The 23,014-nt window shown below is 49.1% G+C and overlaps 2 protein-coding genes across 2 annotated transcripts in view; one reads left to right on the top strand and one right to left on the bottom strand.

Annotated features, from left to right (window-relative positions):
- Positions 1-1,075, top strand: part of Abhd12 (abhydrolase domain containing 12, lysophospholipase) — a 67,275-nt gene extending 66,200 nt beyond the window's left edge. Inside the window, exon 13 of the mRNA XM_055602680.1 lies at positions 486-1,075. Within this exon, the coding sequence (XP_055458655.1) occupies positions 486-525 (40 nt within the window). The 3' untranslated portion in view covers positions 526-1,075. The remainder of the gene's footprint in view (positions 1-485) is intronic.
- A 993-nt stretch (positions 1,076-2,068) lies between these two features.
- Positions 2,069-23,014, bottom strand: part of Pygb (glycogen phosphorylase B) — a 44,242-nt gene continuing 23,296 nt past the window's right edge. The window contains exons 5-20 of the mRNA XM_055602665.1: positions 21,569-21,700; positions 19,849-19,960; positions 19,354-19,436; positions 18,411-18,554; positions 17,802-17,894; positions 16,559-16,705; positions 15,597-15,760; positions 14,622-14,736; positions 13,582-13,683; positions 12,724-12,871; positions 11,779-11,837; positions 9,426-9,567; positions 8,628-8,835; positions 7,437-7,571; positions 6,296-6,362; positions 2,069-3,421 (exon numbers count right to left, since the gene is read on the bottom strand). Coding sequence (XP_055458640.1) covers positions 3,269-3,421; positions 6,296-6,362; positions 7,437-7,571; positions 8,628-8,835; positions 9,426-9,567; positions 11,779-11,837; positions 12,724-12,871; positions 13,582-13,683; positions 14,622-14,736; positions 15,597-15,760; positions 16,559-16,705; positions 17,802-17,894; positions 18,411-18,554; positions 19,354-19,436; positions 19,849-19,960; positions 21,569-21,700 — 2,004 coding nt within the window. The 3' untranslated portion in view covers positions 2,069-3,268. The remainder of the gene's footprint in view (positions 3,422-6,295; positions 6,363-7,436; positions 7,572-8,627; positions 8,836-9,425; positions 9,568-11,778; positions 11,838-12,723; positions 12,872-13,581; positions 13,684-14,621; positions 14,737-15,596; positions 15,761-16,558; positions 16,706-17,801; positions 17,895-18,410; positions 18,555-19,353; positions 19,437-19,848; positions 19,961-21,568; positions 21,701-23,014) is intronic.

Here is a 23,014-nt window from a genome sequence, read left to right as displayed (position 1 = left end):
TGCTAGGCTTGAGCAGTGGGTTAGAAGCCAGTTATTTCCAACTTAATGGCTAAAACTGGTTGCATAAATTGTTTCCCAAAGAGCAATATCCGTGTACAGTTAGTCCATACTAGCTCCTTTGAGAGTTCCAGAGGCAAAGCTATGTTACAATAAAGGATTCCTTGCCATCTGGGACAGGGAGCCGAGTAAGGTAGATTTGGGATTGACAGTCTCTCCAACTCCCCCATTATAAAAGGGAAATATGGCAGAAAATTTCAGCTGAATATGGAGCCCCAAAGCCTAACTTTGTCTCTGCATCTCCCCATACTGGGATTTGACCTGGGAGCTGCAGTGCCCTGCACGCCTCACTAGGGGATCTTTGTCAGGCAGCCTGTAGCCCCAGGTTCTTTGCTGCCTCTGCCACTTAAGATAGCTACCTAAGGACTGTGGGGGTGGGGTCTTAGGTCAAGCAGTGTGGCTCATGTGGTTGTCCTTCTCTGGTCCAGGCAATTCCTAGGGAAGTCAGAACCGGAACGCCAGCACTAATACTGGCCCATGAAGGAGCATGAAGACCCACCCTCCTTCCCTTCTCCCCTGGACAGCAGTCTGGCATCCAGGAGCCTGGTGTTCAAGAGCCCAGAGCGTGCCTAGAAAGAGGACTCAGACACCATGGGCAGAAGCTCCAGACGGATCTGTGAGGAAAACACAGTGGCAGGCAGGTGGCCCCTTGACCCTCTGGTGGCCACTCTACCTGAGCCTTCTGGGAAGGTTTACTGACAACAGGTGGACTCCATATGCTGAGCATAGGAAGCTTGGGAAGGGCCCAGGAGCTCAGGACCACCCAGGCTCTCTGGTACCACCACTAAGACACAAGAAAATGGTCCTTCCTGGCACACAGACTCCAAGTGGTTCAGTTTGTCCCCTTCAGCTTGTGTACCTGCTTGCCTTTCTCAGCTGTCCCTGCCTCTCCTGGCATTTGCTCACCCACTATAAGGGGCATCTGGATCTGCACTTCCTTCCATTCTGCCCACCCGTCTGTCACCTAACCCGGCCATAGACTGAGCATTTATTTAAGAATAAAATCTTGGTGGTGGTCTATGTATTGTTTTCTTTACAAAGCAGGGATCAGTGTTCCTTCCTCTGCTGTCCCTTCACATTTCTCTTCCTAACCATTGCCATATACACAGATCCCCAAAGGGAGTACAGGGGCTGTTCCCAACTTTAGGCTGTTCCCAACTGATTGAAGGTGCCTTTTCCTAAGGTACGCCTAGACGAAGAGACCACAGCACTGCACTGTGCGGGAGCATCGGACCTGCCAACACAAGCACCGCTCTTCCAGGATATGAGCTGCATAACCAGGGCTTGGAAATGTGCCAGACACATTTTATCAGGCTGTCTGATCTAAGCGTGTTTGGCCTTTTATGAAAGCCACACACCCACAGACCACACAGGGCAGAGAAGTGTTGGAGCACAAGGCTTAGCAAGAACTGGCATGTGGAGCAGCCACAGGGACAATGGGCCTGTACATCAGTGGAGTACAAGTAGCTACACTCCCTGCATCCACTAGATGGGAGGGTGCAAGTCCGCCGAGGTCCTCGCCTTTCCTAATGGTGAACTTTCCCCCAGGTCGTTAAGCTACAGAACTTTGCATTTTAAGGTACCAGTGTCGGGAGGTTGTGGCAGTTCATCTGCCTGTCTTGTTTCCCCAAGGTCAGAGGCCCAGCATTAGCAGGTGTGGGCTAGCTGGAGGACTCATGACTATATTCACAGAGCTCCCTAAGTGATTCTCAAGACATGGGCAACTTCCCTGCGTCACTCTAGAACCAGGGATTTAGCTTCACTAAGCCAGCAAGAACACTGAGCTGTTCTTGGCCTGTAACAAGGTGTACCCATCTGTGTTGTTATCCATCTACAGTTCACCATCAGCAGGCACCAGGGAGCCCTTGGCTTCCCTGTATAATTGGGCCTGGTTGGAGAGGGACAACTATAGCCTGTTCTATGTGGTGCCTACCCGAGGCTTCTATTCTCTAGCCTCCCATGGGAGTTACTTGACACTGTACGTTGTGATAGAAACAAATACCACATTGGCCAACCGTGGGCATAGAAGTTTAATCCACTTTTCACACAAGGAGGTAATAGCAGGTAGTAGGACGGTGGTCATGTATGTGACTTCAAGAAACCTCATGCACATAGCAAGAGATGGCCAGCCCTAGAACCCCCACAAGGTACCACAGTGGCTCCGGTGAACTGAGTGCTGAAAGCCAACACTTCCCATGTTGGAAGTACTGGAATGAGGAAAGTGAGGGGGTCCCCTGCCCAACCAGGTACAGCAATGCAAGGTGGTGGAAGCCTCTGGAAGGACAGTCCTCTGTAGTGTCTCACAGCCCACTCTCCTTTGGGCAGCACTTAATGCAGATAGGAGCACCGCTCCTGTAGTGGGGATGCTCAGCCTTTCTCACCAGGTTTTTGTAGTGGAGTGGAAATTAGGCCCCACTGCAGGACAGGCAGCCGAGTCATCAGCCAGGCAGAATATCCCTAAAGTAGCCAACTCTCGACACCAAACTGAGCTAGTACAATGTTTACTTACTAAAAAGGAAGGCTTTGGCTAGTTTCAATTCCTCATGAAGTGTTATTTCCTGTTGAAAAAGCAAAAAACAGCCTACCCTCTACAAAACTGCCTCAAGTATGGGATAAAGGTCCCTCTGTGTCTCCAGAGGTCCTGGGGTCTACAGGACACCCACATGGCTCCATAGATGGCTACAGAAGCATGGCCTATATGGGTCAACAACCCATACACCCAGTACAGTCAAGGGCAGGGGATAGAAAGCTGAGCATTAAACCTGAAGAAATGATTCCACCCAGCAGGGCCAACGAGCCCACACACTGGGCTCGGCCAGATCTGACTGCTAGTGACCCAGGTACTAGCAGAACACACAGGAATACCAGCTTCATCACAGATCATTACTCAGACCCCAAATCTAAAGGTTCAAAGCTAAAGACAAGCTCACTCAGCTATGAGCCATTCCTGGCTCATCCTCTGTAGGGATGATGGGCTGAAGCTGTCAGGACCACCTCTGCCCATCTGTACTGTGAACTCTCCAAGAGTTCTTTTGCAAGAAACCAGAAGGATGCCACAGCCTTCTTCCTTATCCAGGCCCTCAAAACCATTCCCATGGCCCCTCCTGGAAACAGCACTTCAGAGAGCAGGGTCCAGCAGCTGCTTGCAGTGCCTGAAGACTGGCATGAACAGAGTCACCAAGCAAGCCACTGGTCTCACTGTATAGGGTAATTAGTCCTTGGGAAGGTTGGGGGGTGGGATCTCCATGTCAGAGGGCTCTACGCCCCAGATTTCCCGTGCATACTCAGTGATGGTCCGGTCACTTGAGAACTTGCCGGAGCAGGCAATATTCCTGATCACCTTCTTAGTCCACTCCTTGGAATTCTGTCAGGAAAGAAAAGACTGATTAACCTTTGTTAGAGCTAAGGGATCCCAAGAGCCCAAGCTTCCAGAGTATGAGGGCTGTTAACAGGTGAGCTTTGGGGCAGCCTGATGGTTGCAGAGACCACAACCATGTGATCAGAGAAATGCCCTCAATGGCCAAAGAGGGACACTAGATGTAAGGAACCAGGAACTTAAGACAGGCTCACTGTCCTGTCCGGAAAAGGCTTCTAAGGCGTGGACCACAACATTAAGTCAGGAGCAAACCAGGTAAGCAACTGCCACAGGCAGACCAAAAGTCTTAAAGTGACTACTCTGTTCCGAGACTTCAGCCCATTACAGTTTCCTCTAGAACATCAAAACTGCCTCCAGACTGTAGGACCCAGACTTCAATGGAAGGGGCCTTCTAGGAACAGTGACTCCTGTAGGCCAGACTCATGTTTTCAGATCCCTTGTCTATTCTCGCCTATCAGAAGAGGTTTCCCCAACACCCTTCACAATAGCCACAAATGACATAAAGTACCTTGGAGTAACCCTAACCAAGGAAGTCAAAGACTTGTATGAAAAAAATTTCAAGTCTCTGAAGAAAGAATTAGGAGAAGATATCAGAAGATGGAAAGATCTCCCATGCTCATGGCTGGGCAGGATTAACATAGTAAAAATGGCCATCTTACCAAAAGCAATCCACAGATTCAATGCAATTCCCATCAAATTACCAACACAATTCTTTACAGACCTGGAAAGAAAAATTCTCAACTTCATATGGAATAACAAGAAACCCAGAATTGCTAAAACAATCCTCTACAATAAAAGATCTTCTGGAGGTGTCTCCATCCCTGATCTCAAGCTGTACTATAGAGCAACAGTTTTAAAAACTGCATGGTACTGGCAAAGAAACAGAATGGTGGATCAATGGAACCGAACAAAGGACCCAGAAATAAAGCCACACACTTATGGACACCTGATCTTTGACAAAGACGCCAAAACCATACAATGAAAAAAAGATAGCATCTTCAACAAATGGTGCTAGTCTAACTGGATGTCTACATGTAGAAAAATGAAAATAGATCCATACTTATCACCCTGCACAAAACTGAAGTCCAAGTGGATCAAAGACCTCAACATAAAACCAGACACATTAAATCGGCTAGAAAAAAACGTGGGGAATACCCTAGAACTCATTGGTACAGGAGAAAACTTCCTGAACAGAACACCAACAGCACAGGCTCTAAGAGCAACAATCAATAAATGGGACCTCATGAAACTGAAAAGCTTCTGTAAAGCAAAGGACACCGTCATCAAAACAAAGCGACTGCCTACAGATTGGGAAAGAATCATCACCAACCCTTTATCTGACAGAGGACTCATATCCAGTATATATAAAGAACTAAAGAAGCTGAAAAGCAGCAAACCAAGTAATCCACTTAAAAAATGGGGAACAGAGCTAAACAGAGAATTCTCAATAGAGGAATATCGAATGGCAGAGAAGCACTTAAATGCTCAACTTCATTAGCCATTAGGGAAATGCAAATCAAAACAACCCTGAGATTTCACCTTACACCCATCAGAATGGCCAAGATGAAAAACTCAAGTGACAACACATGCTGGAGAGGTTGTGGAGAAAGGGGAAGCCTTCGCCACTGCTGGTGGGAATGTAAACTGGTACAACCACTCTGGAAATCAATCTGGCGTTTTCTCAGCCAACTAGGAATAGCGCTTCCTCAAGATCCAGCCATACCACTCCTAGGCATATATCCAAAAGAGGCTCAAGTACACAAAAAGGACAGTTGCTCAACCATGTTTGTAGCAGCTTTATTTGTAATAGCCAGAAGCTGGAAACAACCCAGATGCCCCTCAACTGAAGAATGGATGCAGAAACTGTGGTACATCTATACAATGGAGTACTACTCTGCAATGAAAAATAAGGAAATCATGAAATTTGCAGGTAAATGGTGGGACCTGGAAAGGATCATCCTGAGTGAGTTGTCCCAGAAGCAAAAAGACACGCATGGTATATACTCACTCATATAAACATACAACATAGAATAAACCCACTAAAATCTGTACATCTAAACAAACTAAGCAAAAGAGAGGACCCTAACTAAAATGTTCAATCCCCATCCTGAAAGGCAAAGAGGATGCACATCAGAAGAAGAAGAAAATAGGAAACAACCTCGGAACCTGCCATAGAGGGCCTCTGAAAGCCTCTGCCCTGCAGACTGTCAAAGCAGATGCTGCGCCTGATGGCCAACTGACGGGCAGAGTGAATGGAATTTTTTGTAAGAAGTGGGAAATAGTAAGAGCTAGAGAGGACAGGAACTCCACAAGGAGAGCAACAGAACAAGATAATTTGAACACAGGGAACTTCCCAGAGACTCATATACTCCAACCAAGGACTATTCATGGAGATAACCTAGAACCCCTGCACAGATGTAGCCCATGGCAGCTCAGTGTCCAAGTGGGTTACATAGTAATGGGAAGTGGGACTGCCTCTGACATAATCTGATTGGCCTGCTTTTTGATCACCTCCCCCTGAGAGGGGAGCAGCCTTACCAGGCCACAGAAGAGGACAATGCAGCCACTTTTGATGAGAACTGATAGACTAGGATCAGAAAGAAGGAGAGGAGAACCTCCCCTATCAGTGGACTTGGGGGGGATACAAAATGAATAAAGTGTAATTAATAAAAAAATAAAAAAAAGAGGTTTCCCCCATGACACCTAATGACAGAGAGCTGACCTAGAAATAGGCTAGAGATACTGATAACAAAGCACCCACCTGCTCTGGTCTCAACCACAGGGGTCAGAGACGGTCTAACCCAACAGATCTACAGGGACCCAGCCAGCCACACCCCAGTCTTGATGGCCCACAAGCCTTACCTGGTATAGATGGTCCACCTGAGCCTGGCACTGGATGTAAGCTTCATAGTCTGCGAACACCTTGAACCTGAAACAGGAGGCTTGGTCAGGGCGGGTGAAGAGCCTAGCCTGAAACATCCTGTATTTCCCAGAGGACGGTGTCCCAGCCAGATTAGGAATGGTTGGTCCAGGCCAATCCCCTCATACCCTCCAAGCTCTGTTGGGGGCTAAAGTGGAGACTATCCTGCTTGTGGGTGCCAGGCTGCAGGTCCATATGCCCACAGGCTTCTGTGGGAGTCCTTATATTCTGGGGATGCTTTTTAGAAAGTCTGATTTCAACCCAACATTTCTTTTAAGGAAACTGTCATTTACAAAATGGATGGTAAAACTGCACATGCCAGAGCAGCAAGCCCACAGTGCATTGTATTACTGCATCAGAGGAATGATTCACTATTTAAAAAGTTCCTCCATCATGGGCCTCAACTGGGTCCCCAACAGATGGAGCCATGCTCTAGTCTAATTGAAGCCAGTAGGTGGAACAGTCTTCAAATACAAAGACAAGTTAACCAGAGGCAGCTAAAACTGGATTCAACTTTTACCTGTTTACACTACCCTGAGGCATCAATATCTTTGTAGACCTGCCATGTAAATTATAACCATGTATAATGATACGACATGCCAACAAAATACCGACCACATTTTAAGTCTGTAGTGTAGCAAGTTGATTCCATTTTAACCAGGGATTGTCCTTGTGGACTAACATTTGTCACCATGGCTCCATACGCCTGCCACCATTCTGCAAGCTCTCTAGGCTGTCTTGCTTGCACTCCTGAGCACTCCCTGCTGGTCTGCAACAGCCTAGGGACATGGCTCCTCCTTCCTCTTGTTTACACAGCCCCTGTGAGGTCTGAGGACTGGGGGGTGTTGCTGGCCACTTCTCATGGCTCAGGGTCCCCAAGGCACCACTACAGGCCTCTGCAAATGTTAGCCCTGGTTTGCTATGGTAAGGTCTCCTGGACTGAGGTGCAGAGGGGAGATAATAAAAACACAGGTTTTCTCTTCTCACAACATGAAGTTTTCAGCCCACCAGGTGACCAACTGCCTCAATGGTGGGGACAGGTAGCCAGCGTAGAAAGCCACATTAATAGAGGCTGTGTCCTACCTGTCATGGTACAGCAGCATGTTGACCACATCCTTGAAGCAGTCTGGATCTTTGGGAGAAAAGAAGCCACTGCTGATCTGATCCACAACCTGCCTCAGCTCAGGCAGGCGCTCGTAGAATTCTCTGGCATTGTACCTGGGGGAGATGAGCTCACTTAGCACCAGGCATCCCAAACACCCCTCAGAGACGGGTACTGGGAACAGGTTATGCCTCTACCCTGTGGCAACCCTTCATGGTAGCCAAAGGCAGCAGCTACTGTCCACAAGTGGCTCCCAGGCCCTTGAAAGGCAGCTGGTTAGAAAAAAATAAAAACACCAATCCCTGCTTCCTTTATTGTTTAGAGAAATGTTACAAGGATATGTATGTACATTACACACAAGGCTCCATTTATCTTTCTGCTAGAGAATTCAGAGCCCACCACAAGCTTACCCCTGGCCAAAGCTCTGGAGAAAACAACACTAAGAGATGACACCTGAGAGGGGCACTACTGGGAACCTAGAATGAAGGAATAAGGCCAGAAAGGGTGACATAAAGCTAGCTGCCTTACCAAGAAGCCTGGAAAGGCAATGAGGGACCTGCAGGACACATAAAGAGCTGACAGACACCCTACACAGCTCTTGGGGTGACAAGGACAGTTTGATCTCATTGTGCCTTAAAGTCTCACTGGTGCCCCAGATGCTTTGAAAAGCAATTAAGACCCTACTGTCTTTTAAAGTCTCAGAAGCCAGGATTAATCATCAATGTCAAGGTCAGGAAAAGCAACCATTTTCAGATTAGAAATGGGGCTACATGATGACCACACCCACAAAGGGCAGGAAAGGGAAATATCACATGGGACAACTGTGTCGTTGGGAGCCTGCACCCTCAGATGCAAACAGTGGAAGCTGGGAGAGTGGGAGACAGAAGCTCTCTGTACTATTTGAGATTTTCTGCATTCCATTTCAAAACAGAAAGGTCTATGGACTGTGTCCTATCTTGCCCTGAGTGGTAATATCCTTCTAGGAGGAGACTTGAAACCAGGGCCTCAGCTGACAGGAGGAGCGCTTCTCATGGGGACATGCAGGAGCAGCCAGATTTCTAGGGACTTCACGCTCTGTGCTTATGAGTGGGCTCAATGAGCACTCAGTCCCTGCTTCAAATTCCTACTAGCCAACTTCCACAGCTCTCTCCCAAGAAAAGGAAGACACATACCCTTTCTGGTCCAGGGCCTCGACATCCTCCACCCGCATGCCAAAGATGAAGAGGTTCTCCTCCCCGGCTTCCTCAGCCATCTCCACGTTGGCACCATCCATGGTGCCAATGGTGAGAGCCCCATTGAGCATGAACTTCATGTTGCCTGTGCCTGAGGCTTCAGTGCCTGCCGTGGAGATCTGCTGTGACAGGTCAGCAGCTGGAATCACTGCAGGGAGGGAGGGGCAGAGAAAGACAAAATGGCAGCTCGGCCCAAGGCCTGCTTCATCTATCCATCCCACAGTCCCTTCTTCACCCCTTGGGGCAGCTTGTTTCTATGGAGCATGATCCTAGGACAGGGACCATAGTCCTGAAGCTCCTGAGCTCACTGCCAAACAAGCAAGTAGACTGACCATAAAGCAGCCACATGAATTTCAAGACTTCCTCTAGACCAGGTTAACTAAGGCAGAGGGTTTAAGATAGAGATATGCTGAGGACAGGGTTTGAGGACGGTTCTAGAAGGTCAGGAGAATCACATTCTGCTGCCAAGAGAGACCCAAGAGCAGTAGGCAGAGCTGAGGCAGGAGGAGGAATGGTGAAATCCAGGCAGACGTGAGGAGGTCCAGATGGCAAGAATGACAGTAGTTCTGCCTATGACATGCAAAGGTTCTCAGACACACTCATGACACACAGTGGTCCCCTGGCAGGACCTGGGTGTCCAGGGCAGAAGCTGACTTAAGTGGAGAACAGGCCTGGTCAGCACTGCCAACACCCTGTCCCCAGCCCCAAGAAAAAGCCAGTTAAGGAGTCCAGGGCTACCTTTCTCAGCTAAAGACACCCGATAGTTCTCCAGGAAGATCACTTTGAGCCTGTCGCCCACAACTGGATCATGATTGACGACATCTCCAATAGATGTAACCAGCTTGATGATCATCTTAGCCATGTGGTAACCAGGGGCTGCCTGCAAAGAAGAAGGAAGGTGAGAGTTAGGGAGGTCTAAAATAAACACCAGGCTCAGGTTCTAAAAGGTTCTCAGAGTATTTGGTAGCACTCCTGGCTCCTGGGCATGTGACGGTGGGACCCATGAGCCGTTGGAGACCCATGCTGGACTGGCCGGCAGACTGCAGACCATGGAGGTCACTCCTGCGGTGGCCTTGCTGGTGCTGGAGTAAGGGAAGAGCCTAGCTTTGCCTGAGTCTCTTCTGCAGACTCCAAATGTCACCTCACTTATGTGATTTGCCAGCCTTGAATTTGATTTTCTGATTTTAGTCAGTGTTTTAGAAACTACAAGATGGAGCCAGGCATAGTAGTGCACACCTTTAATCTTGGCACTCAGGAGGCAGAGGCAGGTGGGTCTCTGCAAGTTTAAGGCCAGCCTGGTCTACACAGTGAGTTCCAGGACAGCCAGAGCTATACAGAGAAACCCTGTCTAGGAAAAACCAACAAACAGAAAAAAAAGCCATAAGATAAAGGGAATGAATACTTCTAGAGCTATTAATATACCGAAAATGAAGGAATCTACTAGAGCATACCAAAGGCATATATTCAGAAAAGACCAGTCTCCGGAGAAAAATCCAACTTCTGTAACAAACATACTGAGAATTAACATTTAAAAAGGACACAGAAGCCGAGTGTGGTGCTGCATAGCTTCAGCTCCAGCACTCAGGGAAGCAGAGGCAGGCAGATCACTGTTGAGTTTGAGGTCAGCCTGGTCTATAGAGTGAGTCCAGGACAGCCAAAGCTACACAGAGAAACTCTGACTTGGGGGGCGGGGGGGAAGGCCATAGAAGGAAAATCCACAGATTTAAGAAAAATTAAGAGACCAATCTCAATTTGAGGTCTTTCCTTGAAGTCTTGACTCCAACAGTTAGAAATATGTAGACAGTCAAGTGTGTGGCTCAGTGATAGAATGCTTGGCTAATGTGGCAAGCCCTAGGTTCCATCCCAAGCACTGCAAAGAAAAGGCAAATGTAGCTTTAGCTAGGCATGGTGGCACTTGCTTATAGTCCCAGCCACTCCTCAGCTGAGGCAGGAGGATGACTCTGAAGCCAATTTGGGCAACATAAGAACCCCCAACTCAAGACCAAACCAAAACATCTAAACTTTAGTAAGACAAAGTAGGTAGTAGTCCCAGCTGGGTGGGTATTTACTGGTGTGGAAGAATCCTTTTCCCTGTGATGGGTGTGCTATCACACTGTGACGCTGAAATCTAAAACACCGTGGTTTTAGAGAAACACCTCTTGTGAAGATGGACTGTGAAACAGAATGTATTGTATTACCTGGCAAGCGGTTTAGCAGGATGCTCTGCAGTCCTTCCTACTTTACTCCAAGTCTTTCCACTGTCATACTTAAAACTTTTCTAAAAGCCCAGATTGCTTTGGACTGTACATACCAAAATACTAACAAAATAGTATGACATACAAATTTCCTTCCAAAATACCAGATGATGGGTGTGGGCAGAGAACAAACAAGGTGAGGCAAGCAGACAATGAGCCTGACCCTCCAGGCCCTAATATCAGGGGAGAGGATGGCCTTCCAGCCAAAGGCAGCACGTGTGTCTGCTTCACTCCATCTATGGAACACCGGGAACAGAGGAATGCCATCTGTGAGTGGCCATGAGACTCTGTCTCAGGGCAGTCTCTCAAAAACAAGCTGCACCCCAACAGCTCATAACCTCTGACAAGACCCAGCCACCAGCTGAGTACAAGGAGGTGGCAAGCATGTCCGCCACCCCTGGAATGTATCACAGTGAATAAAATCAGCTCAAACCATGTTAAACCTAGCGTGCTCTCAGGTGTGGCAGATGAAATAATCACAGCCATGTCTCCACATCTCCATCCACAACTGCACTGTAAAATCTTAGAGGCAGAGAAGGAACGTGGTAAGGGTTGGGGTGGGGTGGGAGCTGTGCTCCATAAAGCCACTGGGATCCCAGCCCAATGGGGATCCCTAACTCCTATGACTCAGGCCAGCAGGACTGCATCCACTTGCTTCATAGCCTGTTGTGTAAGGGGCTCCTTGCCCCAGCCTGGCTCCTCAGGGCCAGGTGTTGCTGGCATGTGCTTTCTGACACCTGCTTTCTGAGTAGGCAGGCTGCCCAGTAACAGGTCAGGAAAGCATATGCTTCCTAGGCCCAGCACCAAGACAAGGAAAGAGGAGGAAGTTACCTCACCTTGCCCCCGATCATAACAGTTCTGGGCACAAAGGCCTTGGCTGGATCCTTCTTTATTCCTGGAGGGCAAAAAGAAGAGGCAACTTTACCAGATGGTCCCTGCCCAGCTCTCCAGGGTAACCCAGTGACAGGCTGTGTGTTCTGACCTAGGAGACACACAGCTGTGACCATAATATGCCTGTAGGAACCTGTCGCTCAGAGGAACAGGGTCTCCCCTAGGCTTTGCATTTCCATGCCAGGCTGGCGGAGGAGGTTATCCAAAACTACCGATGACAAATCATGCAGTATCCCGAGCTTAGGAAATTCCAACTATACGGTTCCAAAAAGTACCAGCCCAGGAGCTATTTGTCTGTGGTCTTGAGGAGTCAAAGCCCTGTATGTGACCAGCACTGTGCTCACAAAACATTATTAATTATTATCATAATTATCATTATTATTATTGTGGGTGTGCACGTGCCACCATCTACATGTAGAGGTTGGTCCTCTTCTTCAGCTAGGGTTTGAAGAGGCTGTTGGGCTTCTGCAGAAATGCTTTTCCTTGCTGGGCTACCTTGCTAGTCCTTAAAGCACATTTTGGACACACTGTTTTGATGGTACTGAGAAAGGAGGAGGTTATCTCAGGACTGTGGTCTGGCACTATCAGCCCTTGAAGGGTGAAAGTCTCCCCACTACCCATTTCTGCCATGCGTATGCTATCATTGGAACATGCCCCCCAAAGGCCTCTGTGCCAAAGGCCAAGTCACCAGCATGCACTTTCATGAGGAACTGTAGAGTCTAGTGGGCCTCACTGTAGGAAGTTAGGTCATAAGAGGTGTGCCCTTGAAGGGAACATTAAGAGAGACCCTCTCTCGTCTCTCTGTCAACTGGCTGTCATGAAACTAACAGGCCTCTTCCATTCATGTGTTCCCACTGTGAGACACTGTACAATGGGGACCTGGAACTTACGGTTGTACAGCGTGATGATGTGTAGGCAGTTGAGCAGCTGTCTCTTGTACTCGTGGATCCTCTTCACATGCACATCGAACATGGATGCAGGGTTGATCTTCACCTTGTACTCCTTCTCCAGCTGGGCAGAGAACTTTAGCTTGTTTTCCTGAGAAACAGAAGATGGTAGCTCTACCGACAAAGAACTTTTGTAAGCTCCCCCAGGCTCACCAGCACACTCACTTTCCACGTGACCCAAGACTCTTGTCTCTCTCAAAATCAGCATGGATAACACTGGGGGCTTATAGACCAGAGCTGGGAACAGTGATGGCATTAGGAGAGAGTGGGGAGTAGGGAAATATGGGTAACAATGAAAAGATGTTCTGGACAAACAAACAGAAGAAAAACTAGGGCCAAGTGTAAGCTCAGAGCTATGTAGAGAAAAGAACAAAATAAAGGGAGCCATAGTGTGACCTGCAGGCACAAAAAGCAAGTGGCATCAGTGGGAGAGAGACAAAGTGGGTGAGAAGTGGCTGAAGAAACAAAAGTGGAAAACCAGGCCTTGGAAGCTCCACACTGCCATGGGTACCCCAACATCCCTTCCAGATACTACCGTGGAGGGAAATTCTTAGGTTCTGTTGAATTGACCAGGGTCTAATAGAGGCCACAACCTCAGCTCTCCCAGATGAAAATGGACTATCCCTGCCAATGGCTTCCAGAGGCTTGTTGCTGCGGTGCAGGGTCAGGTGAAGGCTCGCCTGGCAGGGCTGCACTCACCACTTGTGGCAGGATCCCAAAGATAAATGGCTCATTAGCTAGAGAGCTAAGATTCCAGGTGCTAAGCCTGAGGGAGGCAGACAGCAGGCCAAAAGAGCCTACCTGCTTGACCTTGGCTATGTCTCTGATGAACGCCTCATCATCGACCAGTGACAGCAGCTTCTTCAGTTGACTCAGGTCAGTCAGGAAACCTTCCCCGATTCTCTGCATTAAGAGGACATATTCTGTTCATCATGTTTCAGCCATCACAGAGCTTGTCTATCAGTCACCCTTCACCCTACTCTCCCTGGGATCTTTCTGCCCTTCTGAGTCCTCATACCATCCCTTCTCACACACAGTCATAAAGTCAACAGAACACAACAAACTCACAAGCCTTATCAGTCCCCACTTCCCAGGATCTCCTGCTTGAGACACTCTGTCACGGGTGAAGCCTTGGGCCAGCAGAACAATTCTTCCTTCCACCCTCCACTAACATGAACAAATAGGCTGCCTTCTCATTACCATAGCAACAATCATTTCCAAAGCATCCCACTAAGGGCCTTCCTGCTGACTGCCTCCCATGAGGGGTCTCCCCCTGCCTCTCCCCACGGGAGGCCTAGTGCTGTATGGATACTGCACTGGCTTCCAGACCCCTTGGGGTCATGGGTACTGCACCAGATCTGTCCCTAGAGAAGCTGCTTCAGGCTTCCCTTTTACAGAGTCTTCCTCTCCCACAAAGTTCTGGATGGATTGTATTCCCTGGCCTCAGGGCTCTGTGCCCTTCAAGGAGGCCTTAAGCATGGCCTCCAGGCCAACTCTACAGTCCTGACTCCAGAATGTGATTAAGGACATAAGATGCTTGGGGTACATCTTCATCTAGTCCTCTCAGGCTGGTGTCTGCGCCTCAGCTACACCCCGGCCTTTCTGAAGACTAGGCTAGCCTTGGAGCAGGCACACTGCCAGAGCTGGGTCATTACGGTGTGCCAAGGGTCTCTGCTACTCGTGTCCCAGGGCACTGCTGGACAGGAAAGAGATTTCCACTGGTTCAACAGCCGCTCAGAGGAAATCTTGGTGAGCCTCCTGGGGCAGCATAAGCATTCATGCTGCTCTTTTCCAGCCTGTCCTGGCACCCCACAGGATATAAAGCAAGGCCAGGTACTCACCTCCACAATGATGTCTGCCAGCCCCGGGTTACACAGCAGCAGCCACCGTCGAGGTGTGATGCCATTGGTCTTATTCTGGAACTTCTCTGGCTCCAGCTCATAAAAGTCCTTAAAGCTATAAACACAGCAAACGTGGGGACTTGTCACAATTGCGCTTTTAAACCAGGCAAGCCAGAAAGAGTATGATCTTTATGGGAAACTTTGGAGAGGCCTCAGAGCCCAGCTGCTTGATTTTCTGAAGCTGAAGAGCACATAACACTGAAAGCTGGGGGAAAAATGCTGCCTGACACGTGTGACTATGGGCTTATGTGACTATAATGTCCTACATGGTAGGACCTGGCTGTTTCCAGACAGATCTGGAAGGAACAGTCAAGGTAAGGTCATATGAGTAGAGACTGAGCAAGCAACAGAGCTTACAGCCTGGGGCTCACTTTCCACACCCATATGCTGAGAAGATGCCTAACCCAGAGTTTTGGTGTGGGGAGGAATACACCAGGTGCTGTGCCAAGCCCCAGACCACAGGAGGGCTTGCACACTGATGTGGCTAAGGCCCCTTCACCTAGGGTGGTGCTTGACTGGCACTGTGGTGGGTACTCAGCACTCTGGTCAGAGAATGAGAGGAAGAAATTCCTTAGTTGTCCTACTCCTCACCTCATCTTCCAGGCCCAGTCTCAGCCCCACACCCAACCAGCAGTGGATGTACCTTAACTAGACACTTCCAAGAAGGCAGGAACACAAGAGGAGTGACTACTGGCAGCCAATAAAGATGTCTCTCCAATGTCACCCATTGAGTCACCTATGAACATACTGGTGTGTGATACGGCAGGAGCTTTGGGCACCTTCATCATGCCCACAAGTGACTTAGTGGGAGAGGATGCTACATCTTGGTCATGGTATGTGTGGTGGACAAATCAGAAGTTGGGCTGGCGATCGAAGAGGAGGTCCCCCAGGCTTAGTGAAGATGTCGCCACTCACACAGACTGCTTCACGATCTCGGAGTGAATCTTTGCCACACCGTTCACAGCATGGGACCCAATCACACACAGGTGTGCCATGTTGATTCTCTTGCAGTCCCCTTCCTCAATCACAGACATCCTCCTCAAGCGGTCCACATCCCCAGGAAACAGGGCAGCCACGTGCTGAAGCCAAGAACACAGGGCAGGGATAGGCTGAATGTCCCACAGCATCTAAGGTGCTCCCCAGTACCTGGTGACAGCCCACCACTGCTACTAAACTGTGACATTCTCTCCTGAATACCAGTGGCCCTGACACCAGCCCATTTATTCCAGTGCCTTCACCCAATACCAACTCAGATGGGGCCCTTGAATCACATTTTACCCACATAAGGCCCTGGGACCCATAGGGCTATTATATCTGAGGAGGTCAGGACACCAGTGGGGTAGCAAAGTACCATCCAGTTTTTGAGGAGAGATCTAGGCCATGGCCCCTGTTGAGCTGAGCAGCATGAAGCTATGCTTTCATTCGGGGGACAGCTGTTCTTTCCTTCAAATGGTTGAAGAAGTCACAAAAAGGCTGGAGTATTGCTCAGTGATAGAAGGATGACACAGCAAACTCAAGGATCCAGATACATCCTCATTACTATACCCAAACTAGATTTCCCTGCTCATGCGACACCTTTCTCTCTGTGGGTAATAGAGGATGGCAGGTTTTGTTTTCTGATATGCCTGGAACTGTCAGGACCCCTCCAGGGCAGCCCAGAAAAGAAAGATTTATAGATTGCTCCAAATGGACCTTCTTAAAAAGATCTTCATTCATGTTTCCCGTGTACTGAGCAGCAGTCTCACAGGGCAACCGGGAGCTCTGCCAGGTGACAGGCTTCGGCCCTCACAGTAAAACACCTCCTCTGCCAGGCAGGATGAGGCCAGTGTGCTGGAGTATGTGTCACTGTCCAATCCCTACCCCCAACCCATTCTCACATCCAAGTGCCGCTGGTTGATGGCATAGATGATTTCCAGGTGCCGTGGCAGCAGCTTCTCAAACATGGACACTGGCCAGCGCTCTAAGGCCTCAGGCAGCACAGTATGGTTGGTGTATGCACAGGTCTTCTTGGTGATCTCCCAGGCCTACACATTGAGAACAGCAGATGTCACAGGGACATACTGGAGCCATGAGGGAAGGCCCTCATCCCATCCCTGCTCTCCAGACATGTGATCAGCTCAGGCTAGTCACCACACCTAACTTTCACATCTCACACATGTAAATAAACAAATGACCCCATTCCTGACCCTATTCTCTGACAATTAACTTAATTTCTCCTTCGTAATCCCTCTGTTATTGGTGAACTGTCAGAAAATAAAGCAGTTCAGTGTCCATTAAACTATCTGTCACCCACAGAGCAGAGGACATTGGTTACCATGTAGCCTGACACTACAGGGTATAGCCTCAAGGAAAGTGTATACCATCATGCCAGAGAAGGGCTCTGGTTTATAAAAAGGAACAAAAAAACTGTCTTATGGGTTTCTGGTGATCTAGTTAAAGCTCAGCCAAGAAGACACTACTGTATCAAAGATGATGACCAAGGAAAATGGAGCCTCTGGACAATCTTCAAATATGAACACTGCAGACTTCCTGACTTCTTTTTTCCTCACTATGTAGCACAGGATGGGTTTGAACTTGTTTTCTTGCTGCTTCAACCTACCGAGTGCTTTGCGCCACTACAGCCAACTAATAGTGTTCCTGAACACTTAACACTTAAAACTTAAAACCTATGTTGTTTTGTTTTGCTGTTTTTGAAACAGGGTAACACTACATAGCCTTGGCTGGCCTGAAACTCACTATGTAGATGAGGCTGGCCTTAAACTCAGAGACCTACCTGCCTCTGCCTCTCAAGTGCTGGAATTAAAGGCATGTGCTACCATGCCTAGCCAGACTTTGAGAGAAAACAAGTACAATTTCCCTAGTCTTTATCTTTGTGTCTTCTATCCCATTATCCTTGCCTCTATCCTATAAAGCATCTATCTCCTATAAATAGGCACTTTCTCCAGGGCCTTGACACTCTCAAAGGTGAATTCACAGATCTCCTCAGCCTGGGAGAAAGCCCTGCTTCTAGGGACTAGCTCAGCCCACCATCAGCATGTGTGGCACAGCTTGAGGTCTACCAAGAATGCCATCATCCAACCCTTGTCCAAGGTAGACACCATCTTCTCTGTTCACACTCACCTTATCCCAATCTAACTTCTCTACATCCACCAGGATCCGCATGAGCTCAGGAATGGAGAGCGCAGGGTGGGTGTCATTCAGCTGGATGGCTACCTGGAGTTCACAAGGGGTGCGGTTCAGTTGTCTCACCCCTGACACCTGCAGTGGTGACCCAGGGCGCAAAGGAGCCAGCCTAGCATTGCACTCTGCAGGAGCCCAAGAGCCTAAAAGGTCAGGAGGGTGCTCTGGCTCTGCAGGTAGCTGTGACCTTCAGCCAACTATCCCCTCAAGTAGCTGCAACCTGAGGGCAGGTGTGTCCTGAGAGCAGCTATGCTCTGAGCAGGTACAGAAGGGACTTGGGGATGAGGTATCCTCACAGGACGCTTTGCCCTCATCTTAGGAAAACTGTTTAGAATTACTACCCTGAGTCTGCCACGTGCATCAGAAGCCTTTCCCAGTGACCTCCGTGCCTCCACCTCTGACACACCAGGACTGCACTAGTTTTGGAAGTGACCTGAGACTCAGGACACAACACCACCTTCCTCCTGCCCCTCCCAAGCATGAGGAAGAAACCTCAGAAACTGGGGGATATCCCATCCATATGACAGTAAGCTCACTCCCTTCACAGACCTTGTCTGGGAATGTATCGAAACAGGTTCTCACTGGGTCCCGGCAGCCGAACCTGGAGGACTTGAACCTTCGGATGATGTCCTGGAGGGTGGCAGCCACCACAAAGTACTCCTGCTTCAGCCGCAGCTCCTTCCCCTCGAAGAACTGCAAGACAGCACTGCTGCGGTGCCCGCCACCATCACAGCAACTCCAAGACCCTGACGGGCTGGAGGGCCCTGCGTTTGCCTGCCCCTACCTCCCTGGGGTCATTCTTATCCCTCCGGGGCCAGGTCAGGTGCCCTAGTCATGGTGGCAGCGTGGAGGACTTACACAGTCCAAACCAGCCTGCCTTGACAGCAAGGCCTGTATGTCCACACTCAGCACAAGGCCACCTAGTTACAAAGCATCTGCTCTATCAATGAGAGGGACAAGCCCAGGTAAGAGGAGTGCCATAGCTACTCAGAACCAGTCCTCAAGACAAACACCTGGAGACACCCAATGTGGCAGGCTCACTGAAGTTCTGGAATGTATCTAGTCTCCAGGGACATGAGTGAGCATTGGGTTTGGGCCTCCAGCACCGGTTCCTCTGCTACTATGTGCATAGAATCATTTGAGAAGAGAAAAACTGTGTTTTAAAGAGTGCACCACCAACCAAGATGGGCAAATTCTGATGATTTACTTCACTGGTGTTGGAGACAGAGTCCATGGCCTCAGACATGCTAAATAAACACATGCTCTACCACTGAGCTAAACCCCTTCCAGGGCTCCTCTGACAGTAACAAGCCACCAGACAGCAGACCCAGGTGAGAGCAGAGAAGTCAGCTGTGACCACCACTTAGCATGTGCCAGGCATGTGGTAGCCCTTTTCCAAACATGCCCAGATGCAGCCAGATGCCACCCCATGAACACATAGGTCTCCAGCTTACACGTCTACCCTTTAAAAAGAGTCACACTAGCCACTCACATTGTCATTGGGATACAGGACCCTGGAGATGTTCTCAGCCAAGTTCCTGTCCAGGACAGCTTCAATGTAGTCCCCAACATTGACTAAGAAGAGAAAGAGCCCCGTCAGTGCAGCCGCCTCCCAAGCCTGTGGATCTTGTGAAGTGAGGCTCCTATGGTGCTCAGCAGCTTCCTGGAGAAGTCTGAAGTGCCCTTGGGACACTGACATCTTCATCCTCCACAGAGAATCCATGTCCCCTCTCACAGTGCCTCCCGCTGTACATGGCTGACCCCCAGCTCTTTTCTCAGGGACATGTGGTCTGAAAACTATGACCCTTGCTACATGGAGCCTGGCATCCTGCTCACCCTCGTTTTCAGGGGAGCTGTAAGAGCTACATACTTAACAAGACCCCCCCCCAACATAGATTATAAAAACAGGGACAGGAGTGGTGAGGGCCCAGTGTTTGGATAAACCATGTAAAGAGACAAGAGCACAGGAGCCATGGTGGCAACTTACAATCTTTCAGCTTGAAGTCATTGGGTGCCTTGGCAGACCAGAGCCTCATGGTGTTGACCGTATTGTTCTTATACCCAGGCACTGGGGTATCGTAAGGCATGGCGAGTACCACCTAGCCATAAGGAAGTACACTTAGAGCTGAGTCAGCAAAGACCTCTTTCTGCCAAGCCACCATTCCCTGGCAGGACAGCTCCAGTTCCCCACAGCCCCTGAGCCATCTGTTCCCAGGCTTGACCTTCCCCCTTCAGCTGAACACACTCACCTGTCAGAACACTTGCCTGGGTGTCACCCCTGCACTCTCAGGATGCCCTCCAGCCACCCTGAGCAAGACCATCTGAGAGGGATGGCAGCCACACTGGCATCTTCCCCAACCACATGTACGTCTCCCAGCTTCACCTACTTCAGTACTGGCATCACCAATCAATCCTCCCATGCTGGCCTCTCCAGGTACCACAACACAAGCACCGCCTCTCCCCGATACACCCACGCTGTCTCTTCATCCATGCTGCTTGGATAAATCTAGGCCCTGGCTAGCTCCTATTGACGCCACTTGCTGACATCTTTGGCATTGCAGCTCTTGTTGGCTGCCTTGACCATACCCTCCACATACCGAAATCAGCCCAGACAGAAACACAGCCTCTCTGCCATGTTCCCTCCTTGCCAACCAGAGAAGCAGCTTTGCAAAGCCAGTTAGCTCTGACAACCTTAAAAGGAGAGTATGTCCGGCCACCAGAATTAACTCAGGTATCACATTTGTCTTCCTATTTGCTGCCAAGCCTCTCTCCTGTCCTAAACATGCTCACCTTATGGAGGACAGGTCTAGCCACCCCACTTCCCTGCCCAGTCTTCAGAGATAAGGCTCTCATCATATACACAATCATCATAAGCACACACATTGACAACACAGGATTGCTTCTCTGCGTTTTCAAGTTAAAAAACGCTTTTTTGTGCGTGGCCTGTATAGTATGGCTCTGACTTCTGGGGCTTTAGACTGCTCTAGCTGCAGGTCTCCCATTTAAAACTGTATTTTAGAATATCAAAGAACTCCCTCAGCCACCAGGCTTCCATGTTTGCTCATCCTTCCCCATCACAGATAACTGAGGCTCAATATCCTTACCTTGTTCCCTGCACTCCTCTCCTCCAGGGACAAGGTGTGTACTCCCAGCCCTAGGGTTGATTTGTCCTTTAGTACTACATCTTCCCAGACCAGCACCACACAGGGACACTGGCCAAAGCCTGGCATGCCCGCCAGGAGCTTGGCTACGTCAGATACTACACAGAGCTGTAGGTTATAAGTGGTACCAGGAAAGAGCAGCAGTCAGTGCTCTGTGATTTCTCTGGGAGTTGTTCTCATCCTCCTGGGGCCAATGCCTTTCTCCCCATCAGGACATGATTCTGAGCTCTATCACTAAGCCCTAGCACTGTGTCATCTGGTAGCACAAGAACATTCTGGCTATCAGCATCAACCCTAACTCACAGCACTGGCTAAATTGTAAGACTGCTGTGCAAGGTGCATCAAATTCCACTCCAAGAAGCACCCACCAAAGCGCAAATACTGGTGTATGTGGGAGAATAAGCCCTTCCTTGGGTTTTACCTTAAGTCCCCCAAGGAAGCAGTATGGCCTCCTCCATAAATGAAGTCAAGGTGACAACAAAGGCCCTCGGGGCAGAGAGCAGTTGTCTTGCTCAACAGCAGTGTGCTCTGGGCCGGCCTCCATACCTGTGTGTCCAGCCACAGGACACCATCGGGGGTGTGCTCCACCCTCCCGTAGAAGTGCACAGGCAGCATGTACTCTGGCCGCGCTTTCTCCCACGGGTTTCCGTAGCGCAGCCAGTCGTCTGCTTCTTCAACCTAGAGGAGCAGCCGGGGAGGAGAATCTCAGTACAATACTGACAAGGTAATCCTGCTCTTGGCCTGGGCATGCAAGATGCAGATTTCGCACGCTGCCTAGCACCAAAACACCTAGCCAAAAGTTCCAACCCAGTCAGGCCACATGCACTACTAATGTGACAAAGTCCTATACAATTCAGAAAAAGACACCTAAATAAAAGGACACTAGCTGGGCATGGTGGTACCCCAACACTCAAGGAGATAGAGGCAGGAAGATCTCTGTGAGTTCAAGGCCAGCCTGATCTACAAAGGGAGTCCAGGACAGCCAAGGCTACACAGAGAAACCCTGTCTTGAAAAAAACAAAAGAAACAAAATGAAAAAAATAAAAGGACACTAAAATTCACCCAAGTGAAGGACTGATACCCTTGCACTATGGGTAAACCTTGAAAAAAATGCTGACAGAAGCCAGATACACACACACACACACACCACATACTGAATACTCCACTTATAGGAAATGCCCAGAACAAGCAGACTCACAGGACAGAAGACAGAGGGCTAACAACTGTCAGAAAAACAGATAGTGATCTGGAAACAGTCAATAAGGCTGGCTTCCTAACTGTGAACCTGCAAAGAATGATGTCACACCTCCACAGAGCTGCTAAGGTGGGAGGGAGGCCAGAGAGACAGCTCAGCAGTTACAAACCACCTGAGCAAACCATAGGGACTGCAGTTCAGATCCCTAGAACCCATAAAAATTATGGATGGCTAGGTTGGACCACTTATACACACACACACACACACAAATTAATACCCACACACATGCCAAAAAACATGCATACACACATACACACACATACACACACAAAGAATGGAAAATGGGGAGAATGGAGCCCACTGCTTGTGGGAAATGTTATCTCAAATTAACAAAAGAACAGTCACGGTATAGAGTTAAGCATGGTGGCACTTTCCTGTAATCATAGCATTTGGAAATGGAGACAGGAGAATGAGAAATTCAAAGTAGCCTCAGCTACTAGTGAGTTGGAGGCCAGGTTGGACTATATGAGGCACTGCCTTAAAAAACAAAAACAACAACAACAAAAAGCACAGTCCTAACCTCATAGAGCAAAGTCAGTGTGCACCAGGGAACTGAGCTGTGGCCTGGAAGGTACTCCATTCGAAGGCCTGGAACACATATCTCTAGAGGATGTTGCTATTTGGACAAGCCATCCTCAAATCAGTCATTTTCCCAAACCTAGATCAGTGAATATGCATAACCCACTCCCCCCAGGAATCTAGAAGTTTGAGTGAAAACAGGTGTTTTTCCTCTGAAT

The sequence above is a fragment of the Psammomys obesus genome, unplaced genomic scaffold (genome assembly GCF_907164565.1).
Source record: "Psammomys obesus unplaced genomic scaffold, mPsaObe1.curated_primary_1811, whole genome shotgun sequence".
Classification (NCBI taxonomy): domain Eukaryota; kingdom Metazoa; phylum Chordata; class Mammalia; order Rodentia; family Muridae; genus Psammomys; species Psammomys obesus.
Note: the sequence above shows the minus strand (reverse complement) of the source record. Positions and strands in the feature narration are given on the sequence as shown.